This window comes from Panthera uncia (genome assembly GCF_023721935.1).
Source record: "Panthera uncia isolate 11264 chromosome B3 unlocalized genomic scaffold, Puncia_PCG_1.0 HiC_scaffold_1, whole genome shotgun sequence".
Classification (NCBI taxonomy): Eukaryota; Metazoa; Chordata; class Mammalia; order Carnivora; family Felidae; genus Panthera; species Panthera uncia.
The window spans coordinates 36,069,649-36,090,703 of record NW_026057582.1 but is presented as its reverse complement, the minus strand read 5'-3'; the positions used below and the strand labels follow the sequence as shown (position 1 = coordinate 36,090,703).

Genomic DNA, 21,055 nt, shown 5'->3' with positions numbered 1-21,055 from the left:
TTTCTTTGAGTAACATGGGAAGTCATTGGAGGGGTCCAAGCAAATGGAAATGATTTGGTTTTCACTGTAACAGGCTCTTTCTGGCCCAAGTGTTGAGAATGGTGTAAGAGTCAAGGGAAGATACAGGAAGTCTAGGTTCACCTATGGTAGTGATCCAGGTGAGGGATGATGGTAACATGGACCAGTGTTGAGGTGGCAAAAAGGGCTAAGATTCTGGATAAATTCTTAAGATAGAGTCCACAGTTATATAGGTTATATGTACACATCGTACATAGCTTATAAAAAAGATTGGAGTCGAGAATGATTCCAAGCTTTGACTTGAGCAACTAGAAGAATGGAGTTACCATTAACTGAGATGAGAAAGAATGAAGTTTATCAGGTACTGATCAAGTGTGCTCAGTTTTAGAAATGATAGGTTCAAAATACTTATTTGACGTTCAAATACGAATGTCAACAAGACTCTTAACGACAGATGGAGTCAGGAGAAGGGGCTGAGCATTTAGAATGCCGTGTAGAGTCGTGAGATGGGTGACATTGCCCGCGGAGGGAGGTCAGACAGACAAGGGAAGAGGTCCAAGCTGTTTACTCCAGGCACTCCATGTTAAGAGATCAGGGAGATGAGGAGGAACCAGAGAACGAAACCAAGAAAGAGTGGCCAGTATAGGACAGGCGAAATCAAGAGAGTCCTGGGGTCAAGTGAGAAGACCTTTCAACAAGGAGAAGTGGTCAGCTGTGTCAAATGCTGCTGACCCGTGAAGGAAGCGAAGGTTGAGAATGGAACATGGGTTTAGCAACATGGAGGTTACCGAAGATCTTGGCAAGTAGTTTTGTAGGAGCAGGTGGAGAGTGAAATCCTTATGGGAGTGTATTCCAGAGAGAATTGGAAGAAAGGAGGTAGAGAACTGAGAAAAGCAATTTAGACCTGGGTGAATGGAGTTAACCCTTCCAGGGTTAGTTTGCAGATTAAACCCTTAGGTCAAATGAATCCTTTTTGATGGGGAAGAGCTTTTTGTACACAAGGCAGAAATGCAACATTTCCTTGCACATTCCTTTCTCCTCGGCCTCCTCTGCTCTTCCTTAGGAGCTTGCAGGGCACGTTCACCTGTCTGTTTTCCTTTCTCCATGTCACACTCTCTTTCCCGTTCGCACCCACTCATATTCTTTGTCTGGTTTCTCTAAGGTGCATATCTACCTTCTTTACAAGTGTGTTCACCACAGAAAAATGTCACTGCTTATGGTTTTGTATATTTATTATGTTTAAAATACCGAATTATTATTCTGGAAATGCGAAGAGCCTGTGAACTCTCTAATAAGAGTGTGTAATTTTGGCATAATAGTTTGAGGGCAAATTAAAGTGAGAGTGCCTCCCCCAAATTGCCCTTATTTGTGTTGAATCGGAGTGGCCAATCATCGGTTATCAAACTTTTCTCTTTCGTAATCAAGGAAAAAATCACTAATGAAACTGGATAAGGATCTAGATGAATATGAAGAAGAGAAGAAATGCTTGCAAGAAATGGTCAATTCTCTTCCGCAGTTCAGAGACGGCCGAGAAAAATCGCTGAATCAACAGTGCCAAAATACGGCACTTTTGTGGGAGAATACAAAAGCTTCGGTCACTGAATGGTAAGGAAAAAAATCCCTCCCAAATCTGAAAAATTGTGTGTAGCACAATCAACTTTTTGAACTATGTTGAAAACACATCCCCATGGACCTAAAGGAGGAACAAGCATAAGCATTTCACACTGGAAGCTCCTGAGACCAATGTCTGGAGCAAGATCTGGAATCCTAGATTATATTGCCCAATGAATTTAAGAGGTTTATCTAAGAGGAATAACAAATAACCAGTGTATTTATTATTATTATTATTATTATTATTATTACTCTACCTGTATTAGTTTTCTATTGCTGTTCTGTAACTAGTTACCAGCAGTTTAGTGGCTTAAAAACAACACAAATTTATCTTACAGTCTGGAGGCTGGAAATTCTGAAATCAAGCTGCCTTCCTTTCTTGGAGGCTCTAGGACAGAATCCGTTTCCTTGCCTTCTAGAGGCCTCCTGACTCCTACTACTTTCCTTACTGTGTGTCCCCTTCCTCCATCTTTTTTTTTTTCTTTCTAAATGTTAATTTTTGAGAGATAGAGCATGCAAGCTGGGGAGGCACAGAGACAGCAGGGAAAGAATCCGAAGTGGGCTCTGTGCTGATAGCAGCAAGCCTGATGTGGGGCTCAATCTCGCGAATTGTGAGATCATGACCTGAGCCAAAGTTGGATGCTCAACCAACTGAGCCACCCTTCTTCATCTTTAAAGCTAGCCATGTGGTGTCTTCAAATCTTAATCTGGCTCTTTCTCCTCTCCTCTCATTTCTTTTTCTGTTGTCACTCTGACCCTCCTGTCACCCTCTTATAAGGGGCCTTGTGATGATATTGCACCCACACAGATAATTCATGGTAATATTCCTATTTTAAGTTAATCCTTAACTTAATCACCCCGGTTGGTGATTCTGCTGAATGTTCTCCATCCATGCCTTCTTTCCCTAACTCTCTGTCTGGAGGTAGAAGTGGTCAGGAGGGCTGATCCCTAGCTGACTGTACCAGCCAAGCCAAGGGGTCCAGTTAGGACAGGAAGTTACTAGTAGGAGATTTGAAGACAAGCAGAGAGAGAGAGGTCAAGGCGATCTTAACCCCCTCCCTTTCCAGCAGGTGGTTCTGGCAGCCCCTACTGGCAGCCTCCTCTCTGGCTCAGGGCACTTCCCCCTTTCCCCTGAGGCCGAGTGGTGTATCTGTTTTTCTCTAGTTTGTGTCTCGGCTCCCTGAAAGTTTCCCTTAACTCTGCCCGCATCAGTGGTCCTTTTACACAGAACTCTGTCTGAGGGCACCTTATGTTTTCTACTAGAACCTGAATGTACAGTAGTTAAGATAAAGCCTGTCTGTGGTATTCAATCTAGTGTACCCTTTGATTTTGTAGAGGAAAGAAATTGAGGTCCAAAGAGGCTAAAGTCACATGACTGATTAGTGCCAGCCATAACTAGAAATCAGGTCTCCTAACTGCTTCATTATTGGTATTACTTTACTTTTTTCAAAGGGCTAACTCTAGAATGAGCAAATAGACATAAACAAACTGTGACTTGCTGAATTAGTATGGAAACAATCTCCAAGAATAGTGCTAGGGAGGCACTGTTTTCCAAGATATAGTTTGGTTAATGATGAAACTGAGATGCCGATTCCTTAAGATTATGAATCCTGTGTTTCTTCCTAGAGCTTACATCTGGTAATTTTTTTTTTTTTTTTGCTATTGAAGTAGTGAAAATCATAATCCAGTGCTTTTTTAGACCATCCATTTGCCAGATAAGTATGTATGCCATCATTCTTAGGTTAAATTGGTAAAACAATATGCGAAACCATGTCAAGAGGAAAAATCCTTCTGTAACGTATTAGTCGTTATTGTAGGATACTTACAAAGAGAGAGAATGGTTTTCCTATTCTTAGAGATTTACCTGTTTTACTTTTTTCTTTTTTTCTTTTTTTTTTCCCCATAGCCTTGACCAATGTGAAAGAGTTTTGGAGCTCTTAAAACAGTATCAGAATTTTAAAAGTGTCTTGACAACTTTGATTCAAAAAGAAGAGAATGTCATCTCCCTTCAGGCTTCCTACATGGGAAAAGAGAACCTGAAGAAAAGGATAGCAGAGGTGAGTCCAGATTCCAAAGGGAACTCTACACCGTGGCCTCAGCAATAAAGAGGATATTATAAATGGAGTCATTTTTGAAACTCGGCTTACAAGAACAGTGGCCGTTTTACTAGATATCTAAGACCTTACTGAATTTATTACTAGGGCTTGAAAAAAACCCAGTCCCCAAGTTAACGCTAGGTTGCTTCTGTTTGGTTCTTGATACTATTGGTGTGGTTCTGCTGGAGTCTGGGGTCACCCCTGCTCCTACCTCTGTACAGGTTCAACAGTCTTTGCACTGACCTTCTGCCCAAAAGGAAACTGAGGCTTCATTTTAGGCTTGAGAGAATGAAGGTAGTGGGAAAACCCTTCTGTTATTAGTAGACAAAGGAATAATTATGTTTTTATTTATTGGCTTTCTGTAAAGGTGTGTGAGTGTATGTCCATGTTGTTCTATCTGTATTCATAGCCTAAGCAATCACAGCATATTCGAAGAAGAGTAACACTTTTGGACACTAGGTGTCATTATTTTCTGTGATTTTCTGTGGTTATCAACCAGAATGGCAGAAGAATGGAATCGTTGAAGGACACTGCCTGCTACACTATGTGACTGCACACCAGGAAGTTGCTTTTCCTAGTGGCTTTATGGTTTGATGAGAGAGAATCAACCAGATGCCTGCAGACAATTTAGTCTTTATCTAGAACTCTTATCCCTGAAGCCGAAGGTTCAGGGTGCAGACACATGACCAGAGCTATAGATGAGGAATAGCCTTAGTCTGAGACCCGCTTTCTCAGACTCAGTTTCTTGGAACTGATCAATCACAGAGAGCCTTGTTTGGACACCAGTTGTACAATATGTGACTGTGTAACTGGTTTCCTATGAGATTTAAATGAGGAAGGCCACCAAAACCATGAGCAGACAGTGCTCAGAAGCAACCTGTCTGCTTCCATCCAGCAGAGGTAGCTTTGGGTTTTGGTGGTCTTGGGATCTAGACAGATCCTGTCATCATCCCAGGGGATTTAAAGAGCTGGGGGTTTTCTTGATTCCCAGTAAATTCAACATGACCAGCCTTACAAGATTGACCTCAACCTTGTGTCCCAATTTACATAGCTACTCTTCTGCTATGGCCCTGATGCCAGTTTCCCAACGTGTACTGTTGTGTCAGGATCAAAATCTGCCTTATTCACAGATCCTGAGTCCCTACCTTGTATACTGAACAGATATCTAGTCTCTCTTGACTTGTAACTATTCTTGATTTGTGCTAATCCTCCTCAGTTCTGGAATCCCTGCCTTTGTCTCGTTAAGTGGAATCCCATTACCAATAGAAAGTCTTTCCTTTCCTGATCAGGTGAAGTAGCAACTGTAAAGTGCCTAGGACTTCATCAGCACCTAAATGAATGTTAGTCCTAATGGCCCACCCTGTGTATGGCTGTGAACACTCTCTTCTCGGGTATATGACCATTCCTCCTGCCACCTATAACTGTGAACTGTACTTTCTGGATAAGTTATTTATCTGATGAATAAAACTTACTTCATCACCCAGCAGCTCTGTTGGGCTGGGGTGCCACACTTGTGGATCTGCCAGGTTGACCCCATCCTTTGAATGCTGGGTAGAGGCAGCCATGTTGTTCCCTGGGCCAGTTTGCTCTGGGCCTATGATGGGAGGGGCAGCCTGATGGTCTCTGAGTCACTTTTGGGTCATTCTTCTCCTGTCTTGAAGACTAACGCGTGCCTTCTGTTGAGATGGCTGGTTTATACCAATCTCCTTATGAAAGGGTCTTTTGGCCATTGTGTTAGTGTTCTCATTTTTTGGCAATATGGTATGAATATGGATAGACTGAGAATTTTCCAGATTTTTTCACTTCTGCTTCCCTTTTACTTAGCAATTCCATCTTTGAATCATTTATGTTTTCTCACCTTTTACCGTAAGCAGTCAAGGAGGAGCCACGTCACATCTTCAGCACTTTGCTAAAGACATAACTTCAGCTAAATATTCAATTCCATTGCTAGCTCGTTCTACCTTCCACAAAAACACAAGAACACAAACACAGTTCAGTCCAGTTCTTTGCCACTTGATAACAAGTATCGCCTTTTCTCCAGATCCAACATCATGTTCCTCATTTCTGTCTGCAACCTCATCGAAATGGCCTCTAGTATCTACATTCCTTTAGTATCTACATTCTGTTCATCATTACTTAGTTATTCTGTAAGAAGATTGAGACTTTCTCTCAGCTCTCTTTTCTTTCTGAGCCCTCACCAGAATCGCCCTTAACCATCATTTCAGGGCAATACTGGCTTTTTCTAGCAGACTTCTCAAAAGTCTTCCAGCCTCTACCCATAACCCAGTTCTAAAGCCTCTTCTACATTTTTTGGTATTTATTACAGCAGTACCCCACTGCTCTGTACCAATTTCTGTCCTACTCTCTTCAGGCTGTAACGAAAAATAAAATACCATACGTTGGATGGCTTATAAACAACAATAATTTGGGGTGCCTGGGTAGCTCAGTTGGTTAAGCGTCTGACTTCAGCTCAGGTCATGATCTCATGGTTCATGAGTTCGAGCCCCACATCAGGCTCTGTGCTGACAGCTCAGAACCTGGAGCCTGCTTCAGATTCTGTGTCTCCATCTCTCTGCCCCTCCCCAGCTTGCAGTCTGTCTCTCTGTCTTTCTCAAAAATAAATAAACTTAAAAAAAAATTTTTTTAATAAAAAAAATAAACAACAGAAATTTATTTCTCACAGTTCTGGAAGTTGAGAAGTACAAAAGCAAGGTCCCTGCAGATTTGGGGTCTGGTGGGGGCTTGCTTCCTGGTTCATAGATGGCTGTCTTCTTGCTGTGTCCTTAGATGGAGGAAAGGACAAGAGAACTCTCTAGGGTCTCTTTTATAAGGGCACTAATTCTATGTATGAGGGCTTCACCCTCATGACCTCATGCCCTGCCAAAGGACCCACCTCCAAATACCATCACTATGGGGTTTAGAACAACAGCCTCTATGGTTTCTTATTAACTAACATAAAAATTTATAGTTTCTTATTTCAACAGCAATTTTATTTCATTTTTTAACTTCTAACTTTGTTTTGCCTGTCACAACAAAGTTTATTATGAAAATAGGCTGGTATGGATAAGGACAGAGCAACAGTAATTTTAACCATGGATAGATCAAAGAATGAGGACTTTTAATAAATTATTCCTGTGCATAATATGATTTCACATATGCAAAATATATAGTAATAATATAGTTCATTTAAACACGTCCTCATAAATGGAAGCTAGTATAATAAAGTTTAATTTTTTATTATTTTAAATAATGCTGTAGGGTGGAAAAGAGTTTTCATAAATATGAGAGAGTAAGGTTTACAGTAATGTACAGAGAACTCATAGAAATTAGTGAGTAAACCACTGAGATCCAAGTGGATATTTGTACGTAGGAAACAAATTGGCAATTGTGAAAAAAAAGAGACATAGTTGAACCTCATGAGTAATCAAAGGAAACCAAAGCTACTCCAAAATACCTCTGTTGGCCTTTTGATAGTCAATGAGATGTCTACTCTTTATGTTGCTGGTCAGAGAGCATATTGACACTACTCTTTTGGAAAACATTTTGACAGTATTATTCAAGATCCTTGAAAATACGCCTCCCATTTGACCAAATATTTTACTTCTAGGATTAATCTTAAATATGGAAGATTCTTAATACCAAAGACATTCCTTGCAGCACTTTAAAATGTACTAATTTCCTTCTTTCTTCACTGGCCAAACCATACCCCCCTCCACTCCAATGACTGACTTGCCTCAGAAGCTGGAAAATCCTGAGGCCAGCAAAATTGGTTTTATTTGCAAATAAGAGTACCATGTGGCTTTGAGGTTTTAAGTAACACTGCTACCACTACTAAAAATGATAACGGTGATGATAGTAAAAGCTTCGGCCATTGATGGCTTGGCCATCATGTGCCAAGTTCTTCACACATTATTGTATGGTTTCATTCCCAAATAATCCTGCAAGGGTTAAGTATTAACCCTGTTATATTGATGAGAAAACCAAGGTTTAGAGAATTTTAGAAGTAACTGTAGGGTTTGTAACGTTATCAAGACGGTGTTAAGAATGAAGAACAAAGGAATTCCTCACCCTGCCCTGTCAGTTTTCCCGATTTCTTGTGGGATTGTCAAAGGAGATATATACTCAAAAAATAAGAACAAATAGTATTGCTTTATTATAAGTTGCGTGAGTGCCCAATACCCCAGCAGGTTCTCTGGGAAGATGTGGTTCAAGCATCAGGCCAGCCTAAATGCTTACAAGGCCTTTTTCTCCTCCAGATCGAAATCGAAGTCTTAGAATCTTATCACAGAGTAGCTCAGATATGGATACAGGGACCTGGGTTCTTCATCTTATGTGAAGATAGGTTCATAATGCTGGTCTCAAGGATCTTACCTGTTAAATGATAAGAAGCAGAAAAAAGAACCATATCCACATATTGTATTTTTCAGGCACACTGATCCTGCTTACCAGTAACGTCTAATTTATGTCTTGGAATTTGGACAGATTAGCATCTTCCTCTGTAACCAAGGCAAAAAGTGAGGATAGAGGTTAAGTGACTTTCCCAAGATTATATGGCTGATAAATGGCATAATCATGATTTAATCCCAGATCTGTGTGACTACAAAGTCATGTTTCAATCATCATAATATTGCCTTCTCTGTAAATGTTTGAAATACATATATGGTGGAAATAAAAATTAACTTTGCGTTGTCTCTTCCCCCTTTCTCATCTGTAGAGGTTTGGTCACAAAGGCATTTTAAAAATTAATAAAATCACGAATTCCCTTTATGAAATGTATAAGAGCCTAAGCATTTATTATATTGAGAATCTTTTAGTATGGTATCTGGCATATGAGCAGTTTACATATTTGCTGGAATAATATGTTACTTTGTGATGTAAAATTATATTTTGTGATGAATTACATACCGTCTTCAGAAACAATCCATTTCTGTAGTATGTATTTGTAGTGTGATCCTTTGCACCGGTGGCTGAAATATGATATCACTGAGAACTTTTGTCTTTCAAACCATAGAAACCTGGATGTTTATCTAGGATATGGGGCCAGATTTCCACTCTCTTTAATGAAAGACAGAAGTGCAAGAGTAAGACTAAAGGCTAGAATGTCAGGGGACCATTCAAGTTTGGGAAAAGACAGAGTGAGCCTACTTTCCTTTATTCTACCCTTTCAATGTATTGTGGAACAAAACCCACAGTTCCTGTCAGTGCTAAAGATACCCTCTCCTGTTCTTTCTTTTTTCTTCACCCAGTGGCGGCATATGCCAATTGTAACAACAGAGTTCTTTGAATGTATTGAAATACGCTATATAATTGAACAAATTATTTTTCCATTTAATTGAACAAAAACGTATTATGCCCATTGCAGAGGCTTGTGCCAGGAGGAAAAACACTGGAGTTTGCAATCAGCTTTGAAGATGTATCAGTCAGCATCCAGTCAGGAGACAGAACCCCGCCCCCCCCCCCAGTAATTTTTTTTCTATTTTAAAATTTTTATTCAATTATTATTATTATTATTATTTTATCTTTCTTTTTCTTTCTATAATTTATTTGTTAGCATATAGTGCAACAATGATTTCAGGAGTAGATACCTTAATGCCCCTTACCCATTTACCCCTTCCCCCCCTCCCACAACCCCTCCAGTAACCCTGTGTTTGTTCTCCATATTTAAGACTCTTTTATGTTTTGTCCCCCTCCCTGTTTTTATATTCTTTTTGCTTCCTTTCCCTTATGTTCGTCCGTTTTCTATCTTAAAGTCCTCATATGAGTGAAGTCATATGATATTTGTCTTTCTCTAATTTCCCTTAGCATAATACCCTCTAGTTCCATCCACGTAGTTGCAAATGGCAAGATTTCATTCTTTTTGATCGCTGAGTAATACTCCTCAGTTTTTATTATTTTAATTAAATTTTTATTTTGAGATAATTGTAGATTCACATGCAGTTGTAAGAAATTATACAGAGAAATCCTGAGTACCCTTTACTGTAAGTTTCCCCAATGTTAAATCTTATAAAACTACGTAGTACAATATTGCAGTCAGGACACTGCCATTGATACAGTCAAGATCAAGAATGCTTCCATCACCACGAGGATCCCTCATGCTGTCATTTTATAGCCCTACCCTTTTTCCTCCTGTACATACACATACAGTATGTAACTTGGGAATTGGCTATTTCACACTCAGCATAATTCTCTGGAGATTCACTCAGATTCTTGCATGTATTGGTAGTTTGTTCCCTTTTCTTGCTGTGTAGTTTTCCATGGTATGGATGTAACCACAGTTTGTTCCATTACTCGCCGCTGAAGGGCATCTGGGTTGTTTATAATTTCGGGCTATTACAAGTAAAGCTGCTATAAACACATTCATATAGGGGTCTTTATGTGAATGTAAGTTTTTATTTCTCAGGGTTAACTGCGTAGGAGTGCAGTTGCTGGCTTGTATGTTAATCGTGTATTTAGTTTTTAGAGAAACTGCCCAACTGCTCCCACCAGCATTGTGGAATGATCCAGTTTCTCTGCATCGTTGCCAGCATTAGATGCTGTCTCAATTTTTTTTTTTTTAACTCATGCTGATAGGTATGTAGTGGTATCACATTATGGTTTTAATTTGCATCTTCCTAATTGCTAATGGTATTGATAATCTTTCCTCGTGCTTGTTTGCCATCTGTATGTCATCTTGGGGGAATTATCTCTTCATATCTTTTGCTTACACTAATTAGATTTGTTTTGTTTTGTTACTGTTGCGTTTTGAGCATTCTTTTTATGTTCTAGATACTAACTGTTTGTTAGGCGATTTGCGAATACTTTCTCCTAAACTGGAGCTTGTCTTTTCATCCTCATAACAGGGTCTTTTGCAAAGCAAAAGGTTTTCATTTCAGTAAAGTACTGTTTATCGTTTTCTCTTTTCATGCATTGTACTTTTGGTGTTAAAATCTAAGAGTCTTCGTGTAGCTCAAGATCCTGAAGATTTTCTCGTATTTTTTTTCCTAAAAGTTTTATGGTGTTATGATTTACACTTGAGCCCGTCATCCATTTAGGGTAAGTTTCTATATAAGGTATGAGACTTAGGTCTATAGATGTCTAGTTGCTCCAGTGCCATATATTGAAAAGGCTCTCTTTCCTCCATTGAATTGCTTTTGCACTTTGTCAAAAATCAGTTGGGCAAACTCTTTGGGTCCCCTTCCAGTTCACTGTTCTTTTCCATTGATCTATGTGTCTATCTCTTTGCCAAGACCACATTATCTTTATTACTGTGCCTCTATGATAAGTCTTAAAATCAAGTAGACCAATTCTTCCTACTTTCTTCTTTTTCAAATGTTTTAGGTCTTCTAGTTTGTTCAGCATGCCATATAAATTTTATCTATCTATCTAAGGGAAAAAGAAAATTCAGGGAACTTACCACCAAATTGGTGTTCAGGAGCTGGTCTTGAACTCTCCACCTCTTGAACTCTCCACTTTTCATTCTTACTAAGTTTGTTTCTTATATGATATCCAGGGATTTTAGTTGTACTTAGTGGGAAGAATAGGGAAAATTATGTCTACTCCATATTTCCAGAAATGGAAGTCCCCTGCAGTGTATACTTTTTTAGGTGTTTGCCTATCAGAAATCTATTTTCAATTTTATATTGTTGTTAAAAATGCTCAGGTAAGACTGGAAAGCTGAGTGAAACATTACATTCGTCAACACTCACATTTTATTTTGTAGTTTAAGACCATCGGCCTTTTGATAATACAGTATTTTACCTTCCATGTTAGTAATGATATTGGGGGTTAACAAATGGTGCTGGGAGAACTGGACAGTAACATGCAGAAGGTGGAAACTCGACCACTTTCTCACACCATTCACAAAAATAAACTCAAAATGGATAAAGGACCTGAATGTGAGACAGGAAACCATCAAAACCCTAGAGGAGAAAGCAGGAAAAGACCTCTCTGACCTCAGCCGCAGTAATTTCTTACTTGACACATCCCCAAAGGCAAGGGAATTAAAAGCAAAAATGAACTATTGGGACCTCATGAAGATAAAAAGCTTCTGCACAGCAAAGGGAACAATCAACAAAACTAAAAGGCAACCAACGGAATGGGAAAAGATACTTGCAAATGACATATCGGACAAAGGGTTAGTATCCAAAATCTATAAAGAGCTCACCAAACTCCACACCCGAAAAACAAATAATCCAGTGAAGAAATGGGCAGAAAACATGAATAGACACTTCTCTAAAGAAGACGTCCGGATGGCCTACAGGCACATGAAAAGATGCTCAACGTCGCTCCTCATCAGGGAAATACAAATCAGAACCACACTCAGATATCACCTCACGCCAGTCAGAGTGGCCAAAATGAACAAACCAGGAGACTATAGATGCTGGAGAAGATGTGGAGAAACGGGAACCCTCTTGCACTGTTGGTGGGAATGCAAATTGGTGCAGCCACTCTGGAAAACAGTGTTGGAGGTTCCTCAAAAAATTAAAAATAGACCTACCCTATGACCAGCAGTAGCACTGCTAGGAATTTACCCAAGAGATACAGGAGTACTGATGCATAGGGGCACTTGTACCCCAATGTTTATAGCAGCACTCTCAACAATAGCCAAATTATGGAAAGAGCCTAAATGTCCATCAACTGATGAATGGATAAAGAAATTGTGGTTTATACACACAATGGAGTACTACGTGGCAATGAGAAAGAATGAAATATGGCCCTTCATAGCAAAGTGGATGGAACTGGAGAGTGTGATGCTAAGTGAAATAAGCCATACAGAAAAAGACAGATAACATATGGTTTCACTCTTATGTGGATCCTGAGAAACTTAACAGAAACCCATGGGGGAGGGGAAGGAGAAAAAAAAAAAAAAGAGGTTAGAGTGGGAGAGAGCCAAAGCATAAGAGACTCTTAAAAACAGAGAACAAACTGAGGGTTGATGGAGAGTGGGAGGGAGGGGAGGGTGGGTGATGGGTATTGAGGAGGGCACCTTTTGGGATGAGCACTGGCTGTTGTATGGAAACCAATTTGACAATAAATTTCATATATTGAAAAAAATGATATTGGGGGGCACCTGGGTGGCTCAATCAGTTAAGTGTCCAACTCTTGATCTCGGCTCATGTCATGATCTGACAATTCATGGGTTCAAGCCCCACATCGGGCTCTGTACTGATGTTGCAGAGACTGCTTGGGATTCTTTCTCTCCTTCTCTCTGACCCTCCCCGGCTTGTTCTCTCTCTTTCTCTCTCTCTCTGAAATAAAGAAAGAAAGCAAGAAATGATGTATTAAAGATATATTAGAGTTCTGTTTTATTCAGATGAGCATGGTTCTTCAACTTCCACAGATGATTACTGTTAGAGGAATCTAGGAACTGCCTTTTTTTATACTATTGAATGAAGGTTTTTGTTTTGTTTTGTTTTTTTGTAGACTGTTATTTCACCTGGACAGGAAACATAGCTTTAGATTATTACAATTATTTCATCATGCAGAGTGGGAAGAAATTTTGGTGTAGGATTACTGGTAAACGAGATGGTTAGGATTCTAAAAACTTTTTATTGAGAAAGTGGGAAAATAACAACCTGCTTTAGAAAAGATAATGTACAAAGTACATATTAAAGTATTAATATAAGGTATTAATACAGAGTATCCTCTGTTATGATGTTGTGGGTTTTTTTTTTTTTAAGTTTATTTATTTATTTGAGGTGAGGGGGAGGAGAGGCAGAGAGAGAGGGGGAGAGAGAATCCTAAGTAGCCTCTGCATTGTCAGCACAGAGCCCAATGCAGGGCTCAAACTCACAAACTGCAAGAGATTCTGCCATGAGCCAAAACCAGGAGTCCAACGTTTAACCAACTGAGCCACCCAGGTGTCCCTATGATACTGTTTTTAAGCTGAATAGCCAATAATAGAATTTTGGTTCTTACTAATTTTTCTATGTAAATCTATCAAAAATGTGTTAACCTAACTTTTTTTACAGATTGAAATTGTCAAAGAAGAATTTAATGAACATTTAGAAGTTGTAGACAAGATTAACCAGGTCTGTAGAAACCTACAATTTCATCTAAATAAAATGAGAAGTTTTGAAGAGCCTCCTTTTGAGAAAGAAGCTAATATTATTGTGGATAGATGGCTTGATGTGAGTGACAATTTAATTCACCAAAAATTCTCTTTGATAACAAATCGATCTTCTCTGTTGTATCTTTAGTATTTTTATCTAATTACAAAGTTCAAAAGGGTTCATTGTAAAAATGTTCAAATATAAAATTTATGACTTAGGAATTATTAATTTTACCTGCAGAGTTAGACGCTACTAACAAATGGGTCTATACACGCAGATATAAAAGCACATACGCAACTTATTTAAAATAAAGTAGTTAATATATTAACCATTCGTGCAGGATATTCATGCTCAACTATATATTTAATACAGTTTTGGTTGAGTAATAGTTATATTGTTATGAATTACAAATTAAGAATTTGTGTTATATTTTCATCTGAGTTTTTAAAAACACCTTTAATTTATTGCGGGTTAGAAATTAGGAAGACGTTGCTTTCAGTTGCCTGTAAGTGGCAGCAAAGTTGTTTTTTTTTTTTGTGGAAGAAAGAACTATGTTATGTGTTCAAGCACATTTTTTTGTTGTTGATAAATAAAGCAAATTGTTCAACAAGCAAAGGCAAATTTTTATTTTAAAATAATGTGTGACTGAAACAATGGTTTTCATACTTTTTTTTTTTTTTTACCACTAAATGTGTTATTTCTATTTTTTAATTATGGCAGATAAATGAAAAAACCGAAGACTACTATGAAAATCTTGGTCGAGCTCTAGCTTTGTGGGACAAGCTTTTTAACTTAAAAAATGTCATTGATGAGTGGACTGAAAAGGTCCTTCGAAAAGTGGAATTACATCAACTGACTGAAGAAGAAAGAGAAAAGCTGAAGGTAATTTAACAGATAAAATGTATGCTCTTTTTGTACACAGTTGACATTGAATATTGAGCTTGCTTTCTTGAAGCAGTGTAGAGAAATCACCAAGAAATGTTTTATTTCTTTCATTATCCCTTGAGTGGGACCGCAATTCTCTTGTTTCCTTTGATATGTAGGAAGATGTTAGCAGGTATTATTAATCTGGGGTTCACAGACACCCCAGTGGTTAGTGGATAAAATGACCTTATATGGGAAAAATTGCATCTTTATCTTTCTGAATGTCTAATCAAAATATAATGTGTTTCAGTTATGAATATAGTCAACAAACATAGCAGGATGAACATTGTATGTGACTTTGTTATCAAGAAAGTCACAGGTATTTGGGGGTCATTATCTAGTTGTAACTATTACCCTTTTCACTACTTTGAAATTATGGCTGTGAGTAGGGTCACTGCTAGATCTTATTATTTAAGGTATTAATATAGAAACATACATATTACTATAGCATAAGTTATTTTTAATACTTTGATAACTAAGTCAATATAATTGTTTTCCTTTATATTTCTACATAATTTATCTTTTGTTTTTAAAATATTATTATGCATTCAAAAATAAATAAATAAATAAATAAATAAATAAATAAATATTATTATGCAAAGGGTCCACAGGATTCACCAGACTATCAGAAGCATTGTATGGTATAAGCAACATTAATAACTCCTGGAAGACACCCCACCAAATGCATAATTTTTCCCAAGTGGGAACCCCTGTCTCAGGGGTTGGCAGATTTTTTTTTTTAAGGGGCCAAATTGTAAATATTTTAAGCTTGTAGATCATTTGGTCACAGTTGTCACAATTGATTAATGCTGCTGTTGTAGCATAAAAGCACTCAGTCATAGATGGTACATAAATGCTTGAAAGTAACTGGGTTCCAATAAAACTTTATTTATAAAAACAGACTACCAGCCCTTAGACTATTAACCCCTGATCTAGATCATGAGTATGAACAACCTTCATAATTTGAATCAAGCAGTCTCTCCCTCCGAAAGATTAGAAAAAAATACCAGGCCGAGTATCAGAATCTTTATAGAGCTTCTTCTTTTTTTTTTTTTTTTTTTTTTTTTTTATGAAATTTATTGTCAAATTGGTTTCCATATAACACCCAGTGCTCATCCCAACAGGTGCCCTCCTCAACACCCATCACTCACCCACCCCTCCCTCCCACCCCCCCATCAACCCTCAGTTTGTTCTCAGTTTTTAGGAGTCTCTTATGTTTTGGCTCCCTCCTTCTCTAGCCGTTTGTTTTTTTTTTTTTCCTTCCCCTCCCCCATGGTCTTCTGTTAAGTTTCTGAGGATCCACATTAAGAGTGAAAACATATGGTATCTGTCTTCAAAAAAGGCTAGTTTTTAAAACAGTAATCTCAGGTTTTGCCATTTGGAAAGAATTTATCTATTTTAACACTAGGAAGAATTTTTTCTAATTGTTTGTTTATATATTATTCATTTGGATCATATAAAATCTCTACCTTTGTAGGTCAGAAAACATTCAAATATTGGCAATTATATGTGGTCCAATGTAACAGAAAAGTGTATGTATGTGCACATGAAGCCTTTACAGTATGCCAGGTCTAATGCGTCCCGTCTCATTTTTTTTCCTCGAATCTTTGTTATTTTATTCATTCTTAAATTCACATATCCACTTTTATACACTTGGAAAAGGTTTCCAGAAAGTGTAGAGATTTACGAGTTTCCTGTGTATATGATGATAGAAGTTATCATTTTCTAGGTGTAAATGAACAAGTTCCTTAAAAATGCCTTGAAATGCAGGTTGTTTAAAACTTTGAAGTTACGGACTGTAAACTGCCAGCCTGTGAGCCAAATTCTGCCAACAGTGTGTGTGTGTGTGTGTGTGTGTGTGTGTGTGTGTGTGTGTGTAGTGTGCTTGCACACGTGCACGTGCACATGCGGGCACAGTTTATATGTACAGATGTATGACATGTTGATGTAGGCACTGCATTCTGGTATAGCACAAGCCTGGCCCCTCTCTGTCGTCTTCTAGCTGGAATGCTTTGCTCAATTATAACATTTTCCTGGCTCATAAAGCCACTTGGGTTTGTGACTCCCAGGACTCGTTCAAAAAATAAGGGATTTGGGGAAATCCAAAGTTTCTCTCGGTTTCTATATGTTAATAATCATAATCATGAGTACCAGAAAATAAGGTATAAGATAAAAAGGTATTATCCACTAATATTATGTTTTAGGAAGAGTTACAAGTCCACGAACAAAAATCTTCAGAGTTTTCTAAAAGAGTGGCTAAAATACAGTTTCTCCTTCAAAGCAGCGAAACGCCTCTTGAATTGCAGGTAAGAGAATTTTTATTTAACAGTTGCAATTAAAGCACTCTGAAGTAACTCATGCCCATAAACCAGAATTCTAAATCTTAAACCTAAAGTAAAATTAGGGGGCGCCTGGGTGGCTCAGTCAGTTAAGCGTCCAACTTCGGCTCAGGTCATGATCTAATGGCTTGTGGGCTCAAGCCCTGGGTTGGGCTGTGTGCTGACAGCTCAGAGCCTGGAACCTGCTTCAGATTCTGTGTCTCCTTTGTCTCTGCCCCTCTCCCACTTGCACTCTGTCTCTCTCTCTCTCTCTCTCTCTCAAAAACAAATAAACATTAAAAAATTTTTAAAAAATCATAAAGTAAAATTAGGATCATTATTTAGTTCATCTTTATTCAATTCCTATATTAAGTCCAACTGAATTTTTAATACTTGGCATAGTTGATTATGTTTGTTTAAAGTATATATTTTTTTAGTGTTTTAACTTATTTCCAGGCCTCTTGTGTGGAGCTGGAGATATTGTCATGCTTCTGTTTGAAGGAAGGGTTTCCTCTTGAGTGTCCTTTGGCCATAAGAAGGAGAATACGACTCGTGTGATTCTCTGTTTATTAATTGCTAGATGGAGGAAGCAGGGAGATGGACCAAAGTGTGATTTTCTGTTGTGTGAAGAGATTTGTTACAATTTTTATTTAGGTAGAGCACATGGTGGCTGAGTATGAGCTCTGGAGTCAGACTTTCTGGGTGAGGTCCCAGCTCTGTCATCAGCTAGCTTTATGATCTTGGGCAAGTCAAGTTAGTTAACATTCTAAAGCCTGAATTTTGTCCATCAAGTGCTTACCGCAATGCTGTTGTGGACATAATAAATGCTCAATAAATGCTGGCTATTACTTTTCTGTATTTTTTTAATGTTTATTTATTTTTGAAAGAGAGAGTGAGACAGAGCATGAGCAGGGGAGGGGCAGAGAGAGAGGGAGACATAGAATCGGAAGCAGGTTCCAGTCTCTGAGCCGTCAGCACAGAGCCTGACGTGGGACCCGAACTACAAACTGTGAGATCATGACCTGAGCCGAAGTCAGACACTCAACCTACTGAGTCACCCAGGCGTCCCAATTTTTCTATATGTTTTAATACATTTTCAAATGAGTGCCATGAGATGGTACCTCAATTGTTATGCTAGATAAAACTTGCTTTGGGGGGGGGGTAGGATTTTCAAATTAGTTTATTTTTAAAGTTCATTTATTTATTTGAGAGAGAGAGAGCAAGTGAGGGAGGGGCAGAGTGAGGGAGAGTGTATCCCCACTTGGGGCTTGAACTCATGAACCGTGAGATCATGACCTGAGCCGAAATCAAGAGTCAGACACTTAACCGACTGAGCCATCCAGGCACATTCCCCCCCCCCACCACCGCCCCCCCACCCAGCCCACAAATTAGTTTTTTAGAACAAAGACAGAATGTCAGTCTCAGTTTTTCATGTTATTCTTTTTGAAACAATTTAAATTGTATCAGTGATGTAGAACAATGAGGAATTAATTCAACGTCTCAACTCATTCTCTAGCAATGCAGTTGTCTTAAAATCTAGTGAAATAAATTTGTTAATTTGACTTCATATATATCATGATTTCAGGTCATGGAGTCCTCTGTTTTAAACAAGATAGAAAATGTAAAAATGCATTTAACAGGAGAATCCAACTGCGCTGCGCTCAGTGGCCATACAGCTGAGCTAAGGGAGGATCTCGACCAAGCCAAGACTCAGATCGGAATGACTGAGTCCCTGTTAAAAGCCCTGTCTCCTTCTGACAGCTTAGAGATCTTTACTAAACTAGAGGTATGTCCCAGCTGCTTCTCTTCTGTGGTTCAGATTTATTTTCACGCTTATTTCTGATGACTTTGGCCTCTTGAAGTTAATGAAAAGTAGTAACTATTCAAAAAAATGAAAGTTGGGGGAAAAACCTCAGAAAAACAATTTGTGTGTATTTAGTTGAATCACTTTGAGGGCAGTAATTATTTGATGTTAATTTGTGTTGCAGTATACATTTACTGGCTAAGATAAAGTGAATCCACTCAACAGAAAAATCATCTAGATTTTTATAAAAACAATGGAGATCTATTCTACTATGTGTAAATTGAACGCATTTTGAGACTTAATGGTTGTTTGTTTATGTATTTAGGAGATACAACAGCAAATCCTACAGCAAAAGCACAGTATGATGTTACTGGAGAATCAAATAGGTTGTCTGACTCCTGAACTCTCTGAATTAAAAAAGCAATATGAAAGTGTCAGTGATTTATTTAATACCAAAAAAAGTGTTTTGCAAGATCACTTTTCTAAGTTATTGAATGGTAAGTTATTGAATAGTGAGTTATTGAATGGTGAGCGCATTACTGTTTTTTCTGGGAATCTTGAAGTATGAATAAATATTGCGAACATGAAGGCTTATCTAAACTTCACTGAGAGATGGTTGCAGAGATTCTATTTAAGGAAAAGGATTTATTTATGTACTTATTTATTTAGGATTTATTCACATAAATCTTTTGGGGGGAAGCACTCACTGATCTATACGCCTATCATATAACATCTATTTATTTCAAGTCCCAAATCTTTATTTCATGAAGGAAGGTCACCAACATCCTCACATTCAACCTGCTCACTGTGGTGAGTGAGTCTGGCGAAGTGCCTGTGAGCATGCTGTCCCTACGAGTGTCTGTGGGGGTACTGTGTGCTTGGAAAGGAGGTCGGGTATAGAAAATATACCATAATTACTTTTGAGAAATCTATTAACCTCAAAATTGGGCTTCAACTTATTACCACCTTACACAATGACTTGTTGTACCCACATTATGTGAAGTGAGTTTCAAAGCCTCTCACTTTAACAAGGGGTCTAAAGTCTTCCTTGAATGGATATAGCTTCTTTTGTTTTTTCCTACAGATCAGTGCAAGAACTTTAATGACTGGTTTGGCAACATTAAAATGAACCTTAAGGAGTGTTTTGAATCATCAGAAACAAAAAAGAGTGTGGAAGAAAAGCTGCAAAAACTTTCTGTAAGATATATGTAAATTTTAATCAAAATTTATCAAAGCTAACATACTAGAGGCATAGAACTGTGTTTAACTAGATAAAATAATAATTACTTTGACTTGCTCGTTTCTCTACATAGAGGTAATGTTTCCAAATAACCGACTTTTTCCCAAATTTTTGAAACTCCATATTTACGGGGTCAGGGTGCAAGGCACTTAAACAATTTCTGTTTTCACACCTGTTCTAAGATGCTGTTTAACAGGGTGTACTGGTGAATCCAGTTTTGGTAAAATCATATTTCATACAAAATAAAGGCTTTGCCTAATGTGGACTTGAATGTCCCTTGACTTTTCCTTTTGTTTTTTAAGTGTTGGTTTTTGTTTTTTTTGTTTTTTGTTTTTTGTTTTTTTAGTATTTACTTATTTATTTTGGGGTTGGGAGAGAGAGAGAGAGACTCAGACTCTCAAGTAGGCTTCCCACTGTCAGCTCAAAGCCCAATGCCGTGCTCAAACTCACAAACCGCGAGATCATGAGCCCAAATCAAGAGTCGAACGCTTAACCAGCTGAGCCACCCAGGAGCCCCAAAGTCTCTTTACTTTCTTGAGAGAGGTCTCTTGACTTTCTGTTAAGTTTTTTCTGAGTAGCATTTCTTTTAACAGTCTCATTTGGACTTTCATGTAGCTGATCGGAGGGTAGTGGAGGGCAGCTTGGAATAAAAGGTAATGTGCATGCAGGCATTTAAAATGCATATGGCACCTTAAATCTTCATCACTTTAGGCTAGATTGTCTAGTACTTTTAGGGAGGGTTAGCCTTTTGTTTTTTAAGCACTATTTGTATGAATTTATTTATTTTTATTTTTTTAATTTAAATCCAAGTTAATTAACTTATGGTATAATAATGATTTCAGGAGTAGGATTTAGTGATTCATCACTTAACTTATAACACCCAGTGCTCATCCCAACAAGTGTCCTCCTTAATGCCCACCACCCATTTAGCCCATCCCCCCACACAACACCCCTCCAGCAACCTTCAGTTTGTTCTCTGTATTTAAGAGTCTCTTATGGTTTAACTCCCTGTT

The 21,055-nt window shown here is 38.2% G+C and overlaps 1 protein-coding gene across 8 annotated transcripts in view; it reads left to right on the top strand.

Annotated features, from left to right (window-relative positions):
• Window positions 1-21,055, top strand: part of SYNE2 (spectrin repeat containing nuclear envelope protein 2) — a 337,489-nt gene that overhangs the window by 139,785 nt on the left and 176,649 nt on the right. For all 8 annotated transcript variants that reach the window (XM_049611445.1, XM_049611444.1, XM_049611443.1 and 5 more), the window contains 8 exons: window positions 1,444-1,623; window positions 3,536-3,686; window positions 13,676-13,834; window positions 14,477-14,638; window positions 16,885-16,986; window positions 18,584-18,784; window positions 19,128-19,299; window positions 19,887-19,999. In XM_049611445.1, coding sequence (XP_049467402.1) covers window positions 1,444-1,623; window positions 3,536-3,686; window positions 13,676-13,834; window positions 14,477-14,638; window positions 16,885-16,986; window positions 18,584-18,784; window positions 19,128-19,299; window positions 19,887-19,999 — 1,240 coding nt within the window. The remainder of the gene's footprint in view (window positions 1-1,443; window positions 1,624-3,535; window positions 3,687-13,675; window positions 13,835-14,476; window positions 14,639-16,884; window positions 16,987-18,583; window positions 18,785-19,127; window positions 19,300-19,886; window positions 20,000-21,055) is intronic.